General features: G+C 37.8%; 1 protein-coding gene across 3 annotated transcripts in view; it reads right to left on the bottom strand.

Annotated features, from left to right (window-relative positions):
* The window catches only part of EPHA4 (EPH receptor A4), a 149,805-nt gene that overhangs the window by 11,800 nt on the left and 116,330 nt on the right, over positions 1 to 21,675 (bottom strand). For 2 of the 3 annotated variants that reach the window (XM_008057702.2, XM_008057703.2), the window contains exons 8-14: positions 21,373 to 21,484; positions 11,456 to 11,514; positions 9,444 to 9,557; positions 8,745 to 8,930; positions 4,268 to 4,329; positions 3,607 to 3,816; positions 1,405 to 1,554 (exon numbers count right to left, since the gene is read on the bottom strand). In XM_008057702.2, the coding sequence (XP_008055893.1) occupies positions 1,405 to 1,554; positions 3,607 to 3,816; positions 4,268 to 4,329; positions 8,745 to 8,930; positions 9,444 to 9,557; positions 11,456 to 11,514; positions 21,373 to 21,484 (893 nt within the window). The remainder of the gene's footprint in view (positions 1 to 1,404; positions 1,555 to 3,606; positions 3,817 to 4,267; positions 4,330 to 8,744; positions 8,931 to 9,443; positions 9,558 to 11,455; positions 11,515 to 21,372; positions 21,485 to 21,675) is intronic. The other variant, XM_008057704.2, reaches the window with a different exon arrangement.

Below are 21,675 nucleotides of genomic sequence, written 5' to 3' on the forward strand. Positions count from 1 at the left end.
AACATAAAGGACAGCTTAAATATCAAATAATTATAACAAATAAGTAAATACATTTACTACTTGTTCATTTAGGTTGTTTGTGTTTGTCCCTCTGAGAATTTCTAACCTAAAAATCCAAATTTTGCCACAAGAAGTTACTTAAAGGTGTCTGCATAGCATAATCACATTAAACAATAGACTACAGACCCCATTCACCTCTATGGTGTTTTTCTACCCTGTAATTATCTATCACTTATGCTAGCTGCTGTCTGTCTTCCCACCTGCTATGATTCTTCCTTTATAATTTACAGAAAATACAGTGTGAACACTACCATTCCTCTTAATCTGGTTGTTCAGCATACACAATTCTTTTTCCCCCAATAAACATGGAATGCATTATTTTCCCTAATGTTTTGAACCTTCTTTTACTGATAAGACAAACTGCATCCTATTTCTTGTACACCCAGTTCTTCCTTTAATTATCAAGGCTCTGCAACTTCTTGTTGTTTTATGACAAGGAAAATGGATAGGTGACATTCTACATTAGAGAGAATTAAAAAATAATTTCCAAAATATAATTCTAATTGATAAATTGATAAATACTACCATGAATTTGTAAACACTCTGATAATATTCTACCTCATACACTAAAAGTTAGGAAAGTTCAAAAATATAGATGGCCATTTAATTTGGATATGATTTCCAATCCTTCCAGAACTAACTAAAATTTTTCCAAAATTAGTTAAAACATGTTCTAGGAAGACCCTTGATCAACATCTTTTTGTTTTGCTTTGTTTTTCTTTCTTACTGGAGATGTTTGTAATTAAATTCTATTACTCTGGAATCTTATTAGTGTCATTATTGAATGCTTTTCTGAAATTGCAGGCATCATGGATACTCCTTTGCAAAGTAGTCCAGATGGTACATTTAAAGGGATGTGCATAATTTACAAAGGGTCACTTAGCGAAGCTTTATTTTAGAGTCTCAAGGGCCAAGCTCTAATTACAACTGTGCCAGCTTTAAAATAGTCACTACTTTTCTTTCAAACCTTTCATGCCAACTTGATTACATGTGAAATTTATTTTTTCATAATCATTGCATTTTCTTTAATTTCAAAGTTTCATTTTGTTTCAGTCTGGTTTTGGAAAATCACTAAGTAAAAATACTACCTCATATTGTTTGTTTGCCTATCTACCCATCTATCTATCTATTCCCATACTGTACCATGTAGGCAATCAAATTTTGGTCCTTGAAATCGATGGTTATTGGTGGCTATAAGGTTGAACAATATTGCTAGATATATTTGTATGAAGAAGTTTGAGTTTCAGGCATCATTTCAAACCCAGTGTTCACTCTGTCATACAGTAATGCTGTACTTCCTGAATCTCAACGCGAAGACATATATTTCAGAATATAGAGACTTACGTCTTGATTGGACATATCCCAATAGGGTCTCTCTCCGTACGACATCACTTCCCACATAACGATTCCATAGCTCCATACATCACTTGCTGATGTGAATTTACGATAGGCAATCGCTTCTGGTGCAGTCCACCGGATGGGAATCTTGCCACCCTGTGAACATTTGAGCCATAAGTTATTCCTTAAGTACATCGTGATGTAACATTGTAGATTCTGAATGTAGTTACTGTTTGCCAGACAGGACAACAGCATTCCTGAGATAGCTCTCAAAACAATAATAAAAGACTTGTTCATTTTAACTAAATTCTTCCAGGTTGAGACAGTTCTCCTCATGTTTTCTTTAGTTACAGGAAGTAAGTAAGTAATCTAATTATTTTTTGAGGTCTATCTAGTGTCTGAGCTCTGCTTAAGGCAGTATTGTAGAAGAGAGGGTATCTCAAGTTTTATCAAATATATATGTGATCCATGCTACATCAGTGAATATGTAGCTGACATTTATTTTGATTTCTTGTTGGATTCTCTCACCTAACATCACAAAGGAAGGCAGTGTTTAATACTGCTTCAGGCTCATGAATTAAGGAATTTAAATATGAAAATTTCTATCCACCACACCATCTACCTTCTCTTATACAGCATGAGGAACATGCCCAATATAGCTAAAAGATAATATGCTAAAAGACCCTTAAAGGCAAATGATATCAGATATTAGAGCAATTACTGACTTAAAAGAAATAAGAGCAGGATTTTAGTTGTTATTTAATTAAAAAAGAAAACACTTGCAAACATGGTAAAGCAACTGAATATTGCCCAGGAAAAGTTTAACATATAATTTTTTTTCTTTTTTTTGGCCTCAAATGTCTCTCGTTAATTTATGTTTATGTGTAAGGGGTTTTTAATCGAGTTTCAAATTTCCTAATGTTCCAACTGGGAAAATTAATTCAGTTCAAATTCAGACTCAAGCTATTCCAACGGTCATTATTTAAAAGTTTTCTTTGTTTTATTAGTTAGGGCTACTACTAAACAGGGCAATAAATTGTACTGGAAAGTGCTTTGATACACTGCAGTATACTGTGAAAACCCAGAATATTACATTCACCCTTGTTACATAGAGAAGAACACTTGTGCGGCCTTCCACCCTGCTTAAATATTTGGCTAAGGCTTTATCTATGTAAATGTATCATTCTAGAAGCCTCTTTTAACTTTTTTTTTCCAACCACCAGGAAAAAAATGAAAGATCTTCAGCATTCACAAAGGTGTATTCTTTCCTAAATGAATGGACATGAAATTCAAAAGAGAATATGTATAAGAAACAAAACTGGAGCCAAAGAAATATAATATTATCCCCCAAATTTCAGCCAGTCAACCAAAAAAACCAAAAAGGCAATGCTTGGGATTGCAGATGCAAAATGGTGAGTATTAAAGTTGGGGGGGATTGGTTGGTAACTGTTCGCTTTGTGTTGATTTTAACAGTGTCAGTCTTAATGGCCAATAACTGTTTTACGAGTCTGTGTTTATTCCATTAGTGTTTTATATTCAGATAGTCAAGCTAAGATAGCATAGCCATTAACTGTAGACTGAACACTCTTAACTGTGCCCTAATCCCTGCTTATCTACCAGCAGTAAAATGAAGGCCATTAGATACTAGAACATCCTGCATAGCATAAATGTTTTACAAATCCTGTATGTACATTCTGAGATTTGGTAGCCAACTACTAGAAATGTCACTTTGTCTTGTTTAGAGTAAAACATTTTTTAAAAAACAGAAAAAAATGTCAAACAGAAAATCTAAAACAGGAAGGGAGGAAGAAAAGCATGGAGGCAGGTAAGCATGGTGTAAAAAATACAGAATATGCAAAGTTACCTTCTGATTTTCTCAGTAACTGATCATCTCTTGAGTAAATTTACCCTTGACACTTGATAATGAACTTAACATTCATTAGTGCTTTTCCCAAAAATATGTATAGAGGGGAAGATAATTCCTTTTGCTTCTAGTTTGTGGCTTTGAAATATGATCACACACTTGAAGTCAGCTTCAAGTTCCCTCTTTTCTTGGAAATATAATTTAAAAATGGATGCAGGAATATCAAGAGACTTAAAAGGATAAGGAAACTTAAAAAATACAAAATCACAAGGGGCTGCAACATCAGAGTGATGCCAGAGGAACAGTTTCATTTTGTTTGTGTAGCGTTCACAAATCTTCCTTACCCTGGTAGTATAAGCTGCTTCCGGGTCATCCTCAAGCACTCGGGACATACCAAAATCAGACACTTTGCAGACCAAGTTGCTATTTACCAGGATGTTCCGTGCAGCCAGATCGCGATGTACATAGCTCATATCAGATAAATACTTCATCCCAGACCCAATACCACGAAGCATGCCCACCAGCTGAATGACTGTAAATCTGCCATCATTTTTCTGCATAGAAAAGGAGTGAGGAACAATCCCATTAGCATTAAGCCAAATTAATTATCACCAAGCATATATTACTTAGATTTTTTTTGATATCTGGATCCCATATGCAGTGAAACGCAACATTATTTCTGGGCCTTTCTGACCAAAGTCACTAATTTACTAGTAGAGTGTACCCTAGGAGTTGGGTTTGCTTCCTGTGATAGATGGAAATTATCCAACTGTAATGAATCTATGGCTCAAACAGCTCCACGATACAAGAATAAATCAAATACTATTCTTCTTGAACATGGATTATTTAATAGCCTTAAAAATCACATCACTCTCTATTTCTCCTCTTCTTCTTTTGTGCCATCATAAAAGTCCATGAATACAATCAAACAGAAAGAACACAAGGAATCTGTTAGAGTTTTCTAAATGTTGACATTCTTGGATTTAATATTAAGTAGTCACATACCCTGAGGAATGCATCCAAGGAGCCATTCTCCATGTACTCGGTTATGATCATTACTGGTTTACCTAGAGTTTTCAGAAAGAAAAACACAAACCCTTGATGAGCACCACAGTTAATGAGATAAAAATGGGTTGTGCACAATTTTACTGCCAAGACACCTGTCTTGTGTGATCTAATTTAATTAAAACAAGCCAAGCTTATGCCTCAGCTGTGGGGAGCTAGGAATGAAATATTAAAAGGACGAGTAGGTTTAAATTCCATCTGGATGGTTAACCCTTTGGGTGGCTTGTTGACAAGGTCTTTAACTAAAGTGGCCTCTGGTATCCAGGGAGCATAAGAATGGATAATTGCTCTCTCAAGCAAAGGGTAAATGATAAATGGAAAGGCTTGTTTAAATGCCAAAAAACTTTAGGATAATTAATTAATTTTGTTCCCAGAAGAGCCACTTGTGAGATGCTGAAGGAGTCAATGGGCAGAGAAACTCTTTTCTTTATTTAGAGAAACCCAAGTTTCAGGGAGGAGTTATATCGACTCTCAATACTCAGACCCTTCTTAAAACCCAAGCAGGCACAATATAAACTTCTTCCCCCTTTGTCTTGCAGGGTCAGAGGCTGTAGTCTTACTCTTCCTCTTTTCTATCTATGCATAAACTTATTCTGTTTGCTTCCTTGATCATCTCAAGAGAAAATTACCACAGAAAAGGCTCAGAAAATTATTTTATCTGAGACAGGAATTTAGATTTAGTAGTAAATTCTTACTCCCCACCCACCTTTTTTTAAAGCACAGAAATAAAAATGATTTTAAGATCTGAGAGGAGTGGGATGGAAACATTTTCACTGCTTCATTCTCTTTCTGAGGACCTTAGGACGTAGAAGCCATAATTTAGTTTCTTGAACACGAGCAATGAACTCAAGGTCTGAAATTCCATCTTTTTAAAGGGTATTGTTTGGGGTAGAAGGTGGCAACCCCAAATTTTGTTTTTACTAAGGCAATGGTAAAAGGGTAATAAAGAGTCCGTAAAAAAATTCCCTTGGAAAAAAATAAAATGTTAGTCTGATACATCAAAAAAATTCATATTTTTATTGCTACACTTGATGATTGTTTGGACTTAGACATTCAGTCAGGGGAAATGGGCTGAGATATTTCACTGCTAAAAAGCACCCATAATTATGCTAAACCAATACATTTTCCACCCAGAGATACTGTCAGTTATAATTTATAGAGTGGAAAATGTGAAAAATGTCATCACTTTAGAGGCAAAAATTTTGAGGAGCACACATTTTTAATTTCAGTGAAGTCCAAAGTATCAGTTTGTGTATTAATTGTGTTTTTGATGTCTTGTCTACAAAATCTTTCAGAGGTAGGCATCTGGATTAAAAAACACTATCATGGACATTTTCTTTTCTTTTCTTTTTTGTAAGTGAGAAAGCAGGGTTTATTGAGAGAACAGAAAAGCTCCCACAGTGGGAGGGGACCCGAGGGGGTTGCCCAACATTTTATTTTCAAGTGAGGAATGAAGGCTGCAGACCAAAAGATAGATACAATGACTACCAGTCTTCCCCTTTGCTGGAGGCGGGTGATCATTGGGTATCTTTCCATCCTTTATCAATATAAATAGGAAGCACTTCATTTTCAGATTAGTTTACCCTCTACATCTATGACCACACTCTTCTATTTTTTTCCGTTTTTTTTTTTTAGGGACAAAGTCTCACTCTGTTGTCCAGGCTGGAGAGCAGTAGTATGATCACAGTTCATTACAGCCTTGAACTACTGGGCTCAAGGAATCCTCCTAACTCAGCCTCCTGAGTAGCTGAGGTTACAGGCTTGTGTCACTGAGACCAGCTTGTGATCACAATCTTCTGACCGAACATGCATCTAAATGAGTTTTAATCAAAATGCTTCAACCAAAAGATACTTTGTCAACTACTGAGAAAGGGCAGACTCTCCTGGAGGTGCATTAACACCTATTTCCATTTCACCAGATCCCTGTGGAGCTGTGGAGAAGACCGTAGAGGACCCAAAATAGAAGGGGTAGTGGGGAGAATTTATGGTCCTCCTGTCAATTTAAAAAGTTACGCAAGTAACTGCTGGTAATGAAGTCATACTCTTCCATTCCACCCTTTCCCCCTCACACCTCTCTAGTCTGACTCTTGGCACGGCACCATCTTCAAATTTTTCTACATTTTTTTTCTTGTATTAAAAGTATCTATTTGTCAGAATCTTTATGAGCTCTATAAGAGAAATAAAAATGAATGTCTCCATAAACAGAGGGGCTTAATAAATGGGCCTGGACTGATGGATGGAGGGGTCGCCTTCCCTGCAACAGGCAGGGATGCGGCAGGGAGGGGATAACTCCTCTGGTAAAAAATTTAAATCATTTTAATTCAGTGACAACTGCATTATGCAAATGAATCCAGTCGTTTATAACAGTTACAGCTGTAATAGCTACGGGTTTTAGAGGCGCAGTGGGACTTTAATACAAAGATCTCCTGTTTCTTGTCTCTTCTGCAGAGGTGCCATGAAAATCACTGTCTGCAGCAGGAAAAACACCCTAAGCTGAACAGAGCCTCCTTTTCAGAAAAAGGACCTGCCAAAGTATTTAAATGGAATGTTACCTTTTAATTAAAGTAGTGAAGGGCTTCGGGCAACCCTGAAGGCCACAGGCAACAGAAAAATATCCTGTCTGTAAAACTAATCTTACAAAGCAAATAGAGCTATTCTATGCTAATTATAGTCTTCATCTTAGGCAGAAAATTATACATCCTTGGCACTAAACTTCCTTTTTGAAAGTTTCTAAAGATGGAGGAAGATGTACTTCTTAAGACATACTAGCACCAGTTAATATTTTAGTGTTGACTTTTAATTTGCTATTATGCTAACCACTCTAAATATTATATTTCATTTCAAAATAACTTTATAAGGCAAATGTCATTTTTTAAATCTCCATTTTACAGATGAGGAAACTGAAGGAGAAAGATTGAGCAACTAGTCAAGATCACATGCTTTACAGCAGTAGAGTGGGTAAGCATGTCTTTTGTCACTAGGTCAATGATTCTCAAAGTGTGATTCCTAAACTTGCAGCACTGACTCCACCTGTGATGAGCTCATTAGAAATGCAAAGTCATGGGCTCCACCACACCTGCTGGATCAAACCTCTGAGGATGAAGCCCAGGAAACTGTTCTAATAAGCTTTCCAGAAGATCTTTACATTTACGTCTAAGGATCTCTGAGTTAGTGTATACTTTCCCTCACCTTTTTTTTTTTCTTGAGTTGGGGTGTCACTCAAGCTGGAGTAACAGTGGTACAATCAGGGCTCACTGTAGCCTCCAACTCCTGGGCTCAGGAACGTGCCACCATACCCAGCTAATTTAAAAAAATTTTTTTAGAGACAAGGTCTCACAATGTTGCCTAGGCTGGTCTCAAACTCTTGGACTCAAGCAATCCTCCCGCCTTGGCCTCTCAAAGGGTTGGGATTACACGTGTGAGCCACCACACCTGGCTTCTCACTTTTTAGTAACCTTCTCATTTCCTCCTCCTAAAGATTTTGTACCTCGTGTCCTACTACTACTCTGTCCAGAACTAAAGTTTCCGTTTTCCTTTTTAATCTACACTCCCCCCATCACTTCACCCACTGGAGCAGCCATATTCTGACCACTCTGCACACAGTGACTGAACATGCTTTTCACAGGCACATTGAATCAAATAAGAGAAGCCTTGGCCAGGAGACATAGCCCCAGGCTTACAAGATCTCGACTTGTAGTAACTGTAGTTAAGTACTAGGGCTCCTGGAACAAAGCCACCTTCAACAGTGACTGATTCAGCTGCACTGTCCATGTGGCACTTTACAAGTTGGTCTTAGCCACCTTACAGATGTATGCAGGGTTTGCTTCGCAAAATGCATCTGCTGAGCTGTGTCGTATTTTAACTGAAGCGTGGTTCACAGGCTCAGCGAATGCTAATGGACTGAAAAAGGAAAGTTCAACCAGGTGTTACTGTAAATAGGTGCTGAACTGCAACAGTCATAAATCAGGCAGCGCAGACAAGCAAATACCCCAATATAATAAAGATTCCCAAGATTCACTCTCTGCATCTGGAACTGAAGCTTCCAGCACAAGGTGTGGCCAGGTTTTGTTGTGCTTTATAGGAAAAGTACTTAAATTTTATTTTGCTTGCCATCTGCTTGTGACTACCCTGTGACAATCAGTTTGGCCTAGCAAAGATTTGAAAGATGGCACGGCATACCAAAAATCTGCAATATTAATTTCCCTAAAATCTCGCACAAGCTGCCTTAGAGAGGGTATCAGGCGAAACCATAGACCCATTTAGAGCTGACTACAAGATTAATGACTTGTCCTGCACTGATTTCCTCCTATTAGCAATCAGTGGGTCTGCTCCATCTGTCATTTCCCTGGAAAGAAAATGTGTGTTTAATTTCCCAGTAACTTCTAACTTGGCTTTGTAAAGGGAGTGATCCACGTACATTTAGTGACGACGCCTTCCAAATGAATGATGTTTGGGTGATCAAACTGTCCCATGATGCTGGCCTCACTCAGAAAGTCTCTCCTCTGTTTGTCTGTGTAACCAGCTTTCAGGGTCTTGATGGCCACACAGATCTCTCTCTTGCCAGGCACTTTGAGACGCCCACTGCATACCTCGCCAAATTCACCTTCAGGAGAGAAAAAGAATCTACGATGGACCAAAACACATTCCAGATGAAAGAGTAACCGCTAACATTCCTTGAGTGCTTTTTTGATGCCAGGCACCGGGCCAGTGCTTTACATAGATTATTTCACTTAATCCTCCCTCAACTTTGAGGAAAACACCATTATTACATAGCTCGATTTTTATCAGAGAAAACTAAGGCTTAGTGAAGAAACCTACCCAAAACCTCATATCATGATAAGAAGTAGAGTGAACCTTCTGAATGCAATCTACCTGACTTCAGAGAGCACATGCTTATTTATTAATTTTTTCCTAAGAATAAAATAAAAAACCAGAGTTCTTTAAAGCACACCACATTTTATACTTCAAATAAGGAAATTCCATGTACACAGATATTTACATGTATACATATTCATGTAAAACACTCATATACACATATACATTTAAATAATCCACACTATATATTTACCATTCACTGAGAAAATACTCATTGGCTGACAGACACTCAGACACTTACCAACTCCTATAACTTTTTCAATCTTAATGCAGGATGCATCGATTTCTTTGGCAAATTCTCGAACTGCTTGGTTGGGATCTTCATATGTAAAGGGATCCACGTAAGTTCTAACACCTAAGCAATAAATGTGATAGGTTAACTGAACACTTCTCAGGAACCACTAACAAATATAAGTAGTCTGCGTCTAAAACTACTTAACATAGGAAAAGTTGGGTTAGTTTTGTGGTTTTGACATCCTAAAATGGTTACATTCTTGCTCTGGTTTTCATTAGAGAATAAACAAAGAATTGTTAGTTACTTAAGAGGCGGCAGCTCTACTGACTTCCTGGAATGTCTTCACACTTCAAGGACTAGATTTTTAAAACAATCCATCCCATGGAGGATGAGAAAGTTTCTATAAAGAAATTTGGAATGTGTTCAATAAATACTATTGTCCCGAGCAGTCACCCGGAGTTCCTTTCTTTGTACTAAGTCTTATCCCCAACTTTCAGCTATCCTCCCCGAGAGAGAGGATAAATAGAAACTTTTTTATTTCACCCAGCCCTGTCTACATGATGCCACATTTTGCCGAATATCTGACCAATGAAATGTGACCAATAATTAAATTAACAAATTTAGATTAAATGTAGGTTAATATAGACAAGGAGGATAATATCAGTCGTTTATTTGAGAATATAGACTTTATTGGAACCCCACTTTTATGCTGTTTTGGAAAGAAGATGTTATAAGAAAAATATCCAAGTTCTCCTGGAAGCTTCAGCTGGAGATCACCGTTGGAGCCTAATTGAGAAAGATCTGGACACCAGGAAGCACGATTCATCCATACCTCCAAACCAAATTTAGAATGTGGGTTCAGAGGCAGCCCGGTGACAGACATTTGGGCCAAAAGACAGAAGTCAGTATGAGAGTTTTCTCCTGGCATTCACCCCTCTCCCTGCTGGAGATTCTCAAGCATTAGGGTATGGAGAGTATGTAGGAAGCCAACTGGCCCAATCCATTTGATGTGCCAAGCCTGTCGGTCTTGTCCTCATCTTAGCATCCACGGTTGGGAATAATCTACTTAAATTAGCATTTTCTTTGCTACCTCTTGTTTAAAATGTCATTTTTGTTTTTAAACATATATCCCATGCGAAAATTTAAAAATATGGTTTTACAGAGGAAGTAAGATAAACAAATAGAAAGTTGTCAGACACTCTATATTCCTCATCACTTTATATACTTTAGCTCACGGTCATTCTTTTCACTCCCAGTCTTTCTTCCTTCTACCTCCCTGAGCTAATATGTGAGTGACAAGTCACATGTGGCTATTCACATGGAAATAAATTAATATTAAATTAAAAGTCATTTTCTCATTCACTTTAGCTGCATTTCAGGTATTCCAAAGCATAGGACCAGCTATTTGGCTTACATATTGAATAGTGCATTATAAAACAATGTCATCATCTAAGAAATTTCTACTGGATAGCACTACTGGATAGTTATCAACCACTGTCCATTTAAATACCTTCTGCTTGCTTAAGTCATTCTAGAGCTGCTTCTTTGAATTTATTCTTTAACCCCATTGGAACATCAAAATAAGTAGAATCCACTAAAACATTATTGATAGACAAGAATTCTATTTCACATATAGCCTTTCTTTGGGATATAGCAATTACTGTTCAATTGCTTAGACTTTGTCTCCTCCCAAATTTGTAGCTTATAAGAAAAAAAAAATCACCCATTAAATCTTGCCACCCAGCTACAAAAATGAGCCAGCTAGGCTAGTACTTTTTCAGAGTAGAGAATAAAATAGGACAAAGGAAAGAATCTAAATAAAATTCTCCATCCCACTTCCCCATCTTTAATCTCACAGTCCCAAATCACCTATTTTAGTTTGATGTCTTTGAAGTACATTATTTGGATAAAAAATATACAATATTGATAGCCCCATGAATATTATTTAGACATTTCAAAACCAGAAGACAAAAGACATACTCTAAAAATAAAACCATTCTTTATTTACTTTTTTATACCTTGATTCAAATGTTTCTCTTCATCTGCTTCTTGTTTGGCTTTACTGTATTTACTCCGTCTATTAAAAAAAATTTTTAAGAGAAAAATCATTTTTCCACAACACAAAAGGTATAACGCAAGCCACAAGATAAATTATTTGTTGCTATTGTAATGTAAGTTGGGCAGATATGCTATGCACATTTCACAGATGAGAAAACTAAGTCTCAGGAGAGATGAAACAACAAGGTAAATAGCTTCTCATCTGGGTAATGGATCATGGTTTCAAGCTCAAGCAGTCAACGGCTCTTCACCACAATTTTAAATTGAGGTGTCTTACAATAAAGCAAATATTTTATAATATAATTCAAATCCCCAGAGGAAATTTATCTTCTTGAAGATAAGTTTATTGACTATTCTCTTCATACACACATATATGTGCATGTGTGTGTATGTATACATATATATTTCAAGTTAAAATAAGTTTCCATGTGTAATTCTGAATATATCAAAAGGCAGTAATATTCCATATGTGATAGGTAACAGTAAATCCTGTTGCTATAATCATGATAGCCACTACCACAGAAACTCATTATCATATTACAGGAAGTAGTACTTCTGTGGTTATTGGTTTCAGCTGCTGCATACATATTCCTAAATTATTAATAAAATTTTAAAAAGTAAATGTTTGCTTTGTACTGAATTACGCTCCTTAATTTGTAAAAAATGAGCATGAGTAAAAATGAGAAGTTTTCATTTGCCTTGTCTAGTACTTTTTCAATAAAATGGCATATAGTCCCAAAGTTGGCACTCTGTTTCTATGTCCTACTGGAGTGAGAATTGGCTTTGTTATAAAGCTTTGGAAATTAGAAATCTTATGAGCATATAAATCTTGAAGCAGGAGTATATATGTATCACTTATATGAACTGGAAAATAAACTCAAGTCTTGGGAACCAAAAATGTTGAATATATATACATCTCTAATTGGGAGAATATGATCACTTACAGGCATTAGAAAATAAACTCATCTGGGATCGGTGGCATATGGTCAGCCTGTAATCCTAGCACTTTGAGAGGCTGAGACAAGTGGATTGCCTGAGCCCGCGAGTTCGAGACCAGCCCGGGCAGCTTGGCGAGCCTTCCTCTCTATAATAAACCAAAAAATTAGCCAGGCGTGGTAGCACGCACCTGTAGTTCCACCTACTAGGAAGGCTGAGGCGGAAGGATTGCCTGAGCCCAGTGGGTTGACGCTGGGGTGGCCGTGAGCATGCCACGGCACTACAGCCTGGGCGACAGAGTGAGATTCCAACTCAAAAAATAAATAAACAAATAAAATAAACTCAGTTGATAGTACAGCTGTCTAATGCTTGGAAAGTTAAGCTCAAATTAGTGAATAAAATGTATGCATTATGTTCCTGTCAAAAATGAAAAATTTACATTGGAATTTATAGTTATCTTGTGCTTTTTTAGAGCTTCAAAGACAAGGTAAGTCAAGACTCTTACAGAAGAAGAGGCTCTGAGATGAGAAAAGTCTCCCCCAAGGCCATAGCTTGTTGGCAGTGTGGTCCTGTCAGAATCTGATTCCCTGAGCTCCTAAACTCTAAACAGGTAGAAAGACAGATGATCATATAAAAGAGAAAATAACCGAGAAATCTACAGGAGCCAGGCAGCGCAACCAGAGAGGCAACCCAGCAGCGGTCACGTGTTCAAAGCCTCCCTCCCACATTCCTCTCCTGATTGTCAGCAATGCAGGAACCAGCTCTGCAATCAGAATCTCAGAGCCTACAGATGTGTCTCCCTGTGGATAATTCCCTTGCAAATAATAATACCTTGCACTTTTACACTGCATTTAACTTTTCAAAGTTTCTCTCATCACATATATTATCTCCCCTCCTGTTTGCAAAGCAGGAACCAAGTGAGCAAAAGAGAGACCACGACTACTACAGTTAACATGAAGTGTGATATTTCAGTCCCAAAACATAGCTTGCATTTTCCTTTGCATTTAACTTTTCAAAGGCCTTCAAAAGGTCTATTACTTAATTGCCTCATCATGACAACCCTCGGAAAGCAATTGGGCAGACAAACACATGCTCAGTTTTGTTGTACAGATAAGGATATGGAGCCTGTTGAGGGGGGAGAGCAAGAGAATCACCCACGTGCCCTCTTAGCAAGTACAGGATGTGCGAGCCCCAGTCTGCACAGTGTCTCACACAGTGGACATCAGTTACACAAGGATACCCAACGAAAATCAATTAAAAGTAATATTACATTTTATAACAGTAAATCCACTTAGAAATTCAACTGCTCTTAAAATTCACTGCATCAGCAAAAAGAAAGAAAGAAAGAAAGAAAGAAAGAAAGAAAGAAAGAAAGAAAGAAAGAAAGAAAGAAAGAAAGAAAGAAAGAAAGTTTAAATACTCTCCAACTGAACAATGTTCTATAGAAGGCAGAGTCTCCTACAAACTTCTCCTCCCCTCAGTCCCCCTCCTTTCCTCTCTTTTAGAGGAAATATAAGAGCGTTAGGTCAGGGACTACTAAAATAACATTTTATGTCAGGAAAATGCCATTGCTGGGTCCCAAGGGTGTTGTAGGGTCCTGCCAGCCTGAAGGCTTGTGTCTTATCAGAACTACTAAAAGCATTATCTAAAATTACAAGTATATCTTTTAAACCACTTAAGATCTCGAATACTGATTTGAATTTCTTTCCTTTAAAGGAGGAAACATGCACAGAACAAGAGAGCTTTGGTATCAACTTTAAATTGTCTGTGGAGTTCATCACAAATCTGGCAAATAACCTAGAAACAAGTGGCCTGAAGCTGCCTGGCAGGGTGGTTATCCGTTTTATATCAAGCACATTCATTAAATATGTGCAAAGCCAGAGGAAATACAAAATGACAGGGGTCATTAATTATAAGGTTGACATGCTCATCTCTTCCTCAGACTTCTAAACATAGAAGGAGGAATTCAAAGAGCAGTGAAGGTGTGTTTTTAAAGATGCGTCTTTACTTGAAGTGCTATTTGGAGGAGAGGACCCTACAAGAGTCCAGGGAATGCTGAAACAAACACGCACACACACAAGAAATACTGTTCACAGACTAATTGCAGCTTTTTTGCTTTTTAATAATGCCTTGAAAACAACAACAACAAAACGCCTGTGTCCTGCTCTACCTTTGTCACCTGATGACCTTTATTCCTTGGCTGGTGGGACAACGAGGCCGGTTATTGTCCCATGAAAGAAAGCCCACTGATGCTCACTATTGGGTCAGAGGAAACAACACAGCTAGAAGAAGTGCTGAGTCTAAATTGACATCTGAGGCAGATCACTCGAATGGCAGAAAAAAACCTTTGTTGAAGATTTTCTCATTAGGGAGATGTGGACAAGCTTATTGAAAAGGGGAAGGAATGGAGTGTTTTTTCAGTGAGTGCTCCAGAAAGAAACATGAAACTTTTCAACGGCAGAAGTTATAGAAAAGGGCCGACACTGCAGGTGAAACTTTGAAAGAGTGTGAGCTGAGGCCTTCCCATAGTCCAGAGGACACAGTAATACGGGTATTAGCCTACATTGTTATTGAACAGCATGAGTCCTCCCAGCCAATGTGCCGTTCCTGGCACCTTGACTACTGGATAAAACAAACAAAATATAAGAGGAGGAGCGAGGCAGGAGTGCAGCATAAACCCTGTTTTTATTAAAATACTAACTTCCCTGGTCAAGTGGACAGACTTGATCGATGTGGTTCACTGTTCCAAAACTAATTAGTAAAAGGTAATTTATTCCACTAAAGTGCATATTAAAGAAGATAATAAAGCAATATAATAACTAGCATGACTCCGGGTGGAACCTTTCCAGCAGTGAATGGCATCACCCATGAAGGTTCATAGAAACCACCGTTCTTTTTCCTCTTCCTTAAGCTGTCATTGTTCTTGCACCAAATGATGTCTAAATGTTCTTCATGAGCAACTGTTGAAATGGTTGGAACTGAACCGTATGATTGCTCGCAAGTTGTTTAGAAATGTTCCCGAGGTACCATCTGCCCCCTAACTGTGTGAATTCACATGACTTCATCAGAGCCAATTTAGGCTAACATTTAAGTGTATTCATTCTTATGTGATCATAATATTCAAGGGAAGAAAATTAGGGGATCAGGGAAGATAGACACAGACTGAACAATCACTGTTTTAACATTATGTGAACACAGCTCCAAGGTGGATAAATCTTAGCCCTCAATAAGAAGACAAAACTAACTTTCAAACTCCAACTTTGTGTTTTTTTAATTAGACTTGCACATTAATTCACAGATTATAAATCTTATCAATATTACTATTAGGCTCTTGAAATTTTGGTTTGATAGAAATGTCAATGTCAGGTTTTTTCAGTTAAGATATTAAAATAATATATCTCTATGCCAGGATTTGAAGTTAGGAGAGCTAAACACCTGTCTTGATCAGGCAGCTAACTGCAATTAACTAGTTGTTTGATTTGTCTAACCTCTTCAGACTCCTCTCTGTCTGCCTATCTCTCTCTCTCTCTCTCTCTCTATATATATATATATATATAAATATATATTATATATGTATATATATAATATATATATACACACACACACATATACACTCACACACAGACTCTCCCCCAAAATGAAATTATCTTTTGGAAGGCAGGCCCCTTCTCCCACTAAGTAAGAGTTCTAGGAACCCACTGGTCTCAAGGTATAAGCTAGCACTATTGTAAGAGGCTGCGCTCAGTTTCAGTGAATTTTTTTGGAGATTCTTTCAACGTATCTGCCCATTTCATTATGGATGATTTATGAGCGCATCTGCCCACACCCCACTGAGTGTTCAACGGTTTTTTACCAAAATTGATAGGATCCTCATGCCCCACTCTCCTTATCCACCCGATCTCACCCTGAGCGACTTTTTTTCTGTTTCCCCGATGAAAAAAGTCCTCAAAGGGAAACATTTGCCGTTGTAGAAGAAGTGAGTCAAAAACCAACAGAAGCACTAAAAGGATGAAAATTAATGAGTTCAAAAACTGAACAGTGGAAAACGTATCTCGATGTATTGCATCAAACAGAGAGTACTTTGAAGGTGACTGAGGTTTAAACATGTAAGAATAAATACACATTCTTAAATGAAAAAATTCTGATGGGGTGGCAGTCTACCCTCACATATATAGGGATCTCAGTGAAAGAATATAGTCATAGTCACTTCATTTTTTTCTTAAAGTCAATTCACTCAACTTTCTTTATGCAGGTAAAAGGAGTTACCTTAAAATCTTAACATAAATGGAAACCCAGTATCACTAGCAATCATTAGAAGGTCAACACAAAAGCAGCATATGCTTGGTTATCAGTTAATGCTTTCCCCAATCACTATGTTGTCTTTTAAGAAATAGGTACTGTTCTTGTATTCTAGTCCTTTCTTAAAATTGTTTCTCATATATAAGTAGTAAAATACTACTTTGGAAAAGCACATTAGCCTAAAACAATCTGAATTAAAATTAGTTTGAGATGTTTCTGGAGGTTACTTGATGAAATCACTCCTATAGGAGAGGATATCAATTATTAGTCCTGGAGGTTATGAACTTACAATTGCGTTTTATGATGTCTCGTTTACAGTCCCTTTAAATATCATTTTAAAAGCAATAAAGAAAGTTGCTATGCTGTAGAGATAACAAATATATAAACAGGTACATGGAGAAATGGTGCCTTGCTGCTGAGAGAATGTGCACATGTGATTTGGCATAAAATTTCTAGGGACAGTATCACACGGGTACAAGAAGTGTTGCTCCTTAAAACAACCTAATAGCAAACAATAACGTGCTTTGGAAAGCTGATAGAATCCTGAAATTATAACCTGAGTGATGAGGAAGACACAAATCAAAGATGCATATAGAAAATATAAATTAATTTCTTTAGCATAATGTAGGTGGTAAAAACAATATATAAAATAATTATATATAATATATAACTAAATCAATGTACCTTATATAATATTTTATCTTAGGCATATAAATAAAGTTTATAAACATAGTAGTTTGATTCTTTCACTGACATCTCTAAATGCTGATACATTTAAGTTGGCCCAAAGAAAAAAAGTGGACCTTTTCATTGAAAGAAACTGGAGATTATTCTGGTTTGCCTTAGGCTCAGACTTCTCCGTATAAACAGAATATGTAAAATAAAATAAATGAAACAATTGCTACCCAAAAAAAAGATATCTAGAAAGATAGCAACTGTGAGCCTGAGGCCATTTCTTCTTTCTTAAATGACAAATTAGCACCAAACAAATTTTCTCTTTGATGTCATCAGAAGGACTGAAAGTTTCTTCACTGCATGAGTCCCCGTTCATTTACTTAAAATATCTCAAATGTTATCAACAGTATGGGAGTCATTCAGTTCAAGGGGACCACTATAAGGGCTCTGTCTCGAGCATCCTTTCTGGCATAAACTTTTGTGGCTCAAGGAAGCAAGAAGCAGCCCTCTCAGCAAAGGACATGTCTCAGATTTTACAGGCTAAGGTGTTCAATCTGCTGCTTTCTCATACTGCTGGCTGAAGTTTGGCAAGACTATTTTGGGGATACCATTAACTACCTTTCATTTTTACTCTCACAGAAAGCCTGGGCCAGGCTTTTGTCCACACTACCTGTCTCCTCTCTGTTCACCTGTTCTTGTCCCATTTAAACATTTATAGTCCAAGATAACAGGAAAGACAACCTGCGCGAGGAGAAGAATTGGCTGAGTGTGCATCAGCCACAGCAAGCCTGTCAGCTACCTGGCTCCAGGCGGCCTTTCCTGTGACAGCTTTATGGCTGACACTAAAGAAGAATCAATATGAGGGCAAGGGGTTGACATTTCATTTTCTAAAAAGTGATCCATTGAGGACCAATCACCAAGCACTGTTTATCAGCCTTGGGAAGTGACTTTTTTTTTAATGGGGGAGAAAGGACAGGAATCATCACTGGATAACTCGACAGGCTCAATTCTCTAAGGTAGGGACTCATAATTGGAAATCCGATGCCTCCTGCTATCAATCCTGCTTTATATAATAAAGTGATCAATAAATGCAGAGAGGAAATTAAGTCATCAAGCTTGAGGATGTTATTTTCTATAATCGCAGCTTTTAATAAACTTGACTCCCTGCATTACATTTTCATGTGTTTTTTCTTTCTTTTCATCAAAGTCCATGTTTTAAGCAGAACATATAAAACAAACTTATAATGAAGCGATTTATTTCTAATTACTTTGGTCTGACTGCTGTATTTAGGGATACTTAAAACAAAACCTAAGGTAAATCTAAAGGAAAGCTGAGCTACAATTAGAGAATGTTTCCAACCAACGTCAGAGATGGTCAAGACTCAAGGTAAGACACACTTTCTGCAAAGAACTATTCTAAGCATTCCATGGGGCTGCGCTTTCATCAGATATTTTGAGGTGGAGGTAATTAATGTTTTTTTCTGTTTTCAAACTTTTAAACACCTTTATTTTCTGGTAACAAAGATAGATTATTTCTATATACTGTAAAAATATCAGACACAGAAATATGTAAAAATGAAATTAAAAAGTCCATGTAATTTCTGAACACTCCTCCAGCGACTCCCTGCTTCCTATTATCAGATAGTCATATACTTGTGTATTCATTTCCCCACGTGCTCATATGTATGGTATGTATGCAACACAAAATTAAATGGCAATGGACAGGAAAGAAGCCCATCTTGAATGGCTTCCAAAATCAAATGCCAGAAAAATAAAGAACACTGGGAATTCAAATTCTTTTCAGACCAAATTGAAGTTTCCAAAGGCTGAGGATATATTGCTATTTAGGGTACAGTGGGGATGTCATTGCCTATATGCATATTTTTGTATGTGTGTGTTATAGTTACAGAAATGAGTATTTATGGTGGATGTCCCATTGCCCAAACATATCTAGTTACAGATTTTTCACTAAAAGAAATGAAAACAATGATATACAGATACCCACACAGACAGAATATGCCACTCTGTATTGTATTATTATTAGAATGAATATAATTGGTTACTACATACCAGGACATTTGAAAAGGGAAGGTGAGGGTGTTATATTAAGAAATACATGTACCAACTAGGACCATCCAGACAGACTAGATTATATGGGGGAGGGGACTCAAAAAAACCTGGAATTTCTTTATAAAAAATGGAGTATTTATTCTTACATGTCTAAACTTCAGTCACCTTCAAAGTACTCTCCATTTGATGCAATACTCCTATCAAGATACTTTTTCCACTGCTCAAAACAGTTTTTGAACTCGTAAATGTTGATGGCTTTTAGTGCTTCTGCTGTTTTTTTGTTTCACCTCTTCCACGTCGGCAAACATTTCCCTTTGAGGACTTTTTGTATTGAGGAAACAAACAAGTCACTGGGGGTGAGACTGAGTGAATAATGAGGGTGGGGCACAGAGGACATACCGTTTTTAATCAAAAATTGCTGAGCACTCAATGCAGTGCAGGCAGGTGCGTTGCCAAGGTAGAAGAACCAGTCACCTGTTGGCCACAACTCGGGATGTTTCTCCCCCAAATCAGGACACAGCCTTCTCAAAACTTCCAAATAAAAACTTCGGTTGACTGTTTGATCTGGAGGAAGAAATTCCGAATGTACTACAAGGGGCCCATCCTCCAAAAAGATAACTCCAATTCCAAGGAGGTTCCCCTTGTATGATCATTCCCTTAGTTATAATGTACATCAGATGGAAGTAAGAGCATAGTGGCTTGTCCAGGCCAGTGGAAAATAGCAAAAGGCATTGTTGTGACATTGGTAAGATCATCAGTAGGCAGAGAGGAACGGTACAAAGGATACTGGCCTGAGAGCCAGGCATGGCTACCGTAGTAGTTCAACCCACCACTATGGCAATGTTCTGAGCCTAGACAAGCATTACATCTTTCCTAGCACCGCTTTCCTCTTCTTTAACATGGCAAACTTTATATTGAAAAGGATCATTTTGACACCTCCAGGTTCTGCCTTTTACGAAAAACCCCACCCTGTGTCACAGTTGATGGTGTACAGGTGTGAAGGTCACAGAAGAGGCAGCCTCTCACTCATAACAGATCAAGAAGGCCTGGCTATGGGCACATTTTGATGTTGATTCCTCTGAAGTCCCTGGTAGTGCAAACAAGTCAGTGGAGGCAACATCAGTAAGAAAAACTGGTTCAATAGAACATACTGCCAAGGCACTGCTATCTCTCCCTCTTTTAGACGATTCTTTTAAGCATCAAGTCAGATTGCAAGCATTCAGCGTTACCCTGCTGCTGTAGATCATTCCCAAGAGCAATGTCATGCTCACAGTGTGCTCAGCGAGTATTCTCTGGAAATGCTGAGGGCCTTTTGAGGGCAGACTGAGCGTATAGTACCCATTTTTTGCTTTGGTGACCATTATTGTTAACCAATATCATGTTGGAGCACCTGCTGTGTGCTGTATTATCAATTTTGCCTATCAAAGTTATCCTGTCAATGACTCTTTGAGACAGATAATGATTATCACTGTTTTATAAAATAGAAACAAAGACTCCAAGAGGTTATGTAATAAGAACAGTTGGCAAAGGGCAGAGCTCAAATTTTTATATAGCCATTCTTGCCTTTGGCAGTGAGTCCAGGCTAAAGAGAAGGATAAATATGATACTGGGCAGCTTAGATATCTAGAAGTCTCCCATTGGATTACTTCTCAGTTTGGTTTCCTAGAATTAGCTGGGTCCTTCCAGAACTCTCAGTAGTGAGGACTGCCATCAGGCTACAGTCAGCAACTTCCATAGGGATGTGGAAGATCAAAGCAACAAGAAGGAAACTTGGGAGGCAAACACAGTGTTTATGATGCTAATCCAAACCTTAGCTTTGTGAGGAGGAGACAAAAACCTCCCTCATAAAACCTGGAACACAGCAGGCGGCTGTGCAGCAAGCAGCTTCAGTGCTTACCTCCGACTGATGACAAAGGCTGCAATGAGAATGACCACTAGCACCACACTGCCTGAGACAGAGACCAGAAGGACAGTGGAGTTGGCCCCATCTCCAATGATCCGGGAAGGCACTGGGAATGACAATTACACAAAGGTCACCTTTGGAAAAGTTACAAGAGGTAGAACTTCTGAATGGGTCACAGTTTTCAATGTTCTGAAACCATTTGGAATGCTCACAGCCTCAGCCTTGTTGGCTTTTCCTTACGTATTCATGCAATGGCATTTTCTAAGACAGCCTTAAAGAGACAAAGACATTCTTTTT

The sequence above is a fragment of the Carlito syrichta genome, unplaced genomic scaffold (assembly GCF_000164805.1).
Source record: "Carlito syrichta isolate Samal-C Ts95f unplaced genomic scaffold, Tarsius_syrichta-2.0.1 Scaffold303111, whole genome shotgun sequence".
In the NCBI taxonomy this organism is placed as follows: Eukaryota; Metazoa; Chordata; class Mammalia; order Primates; family Tarsiidae; genus Carlito; species Carlito syrichta.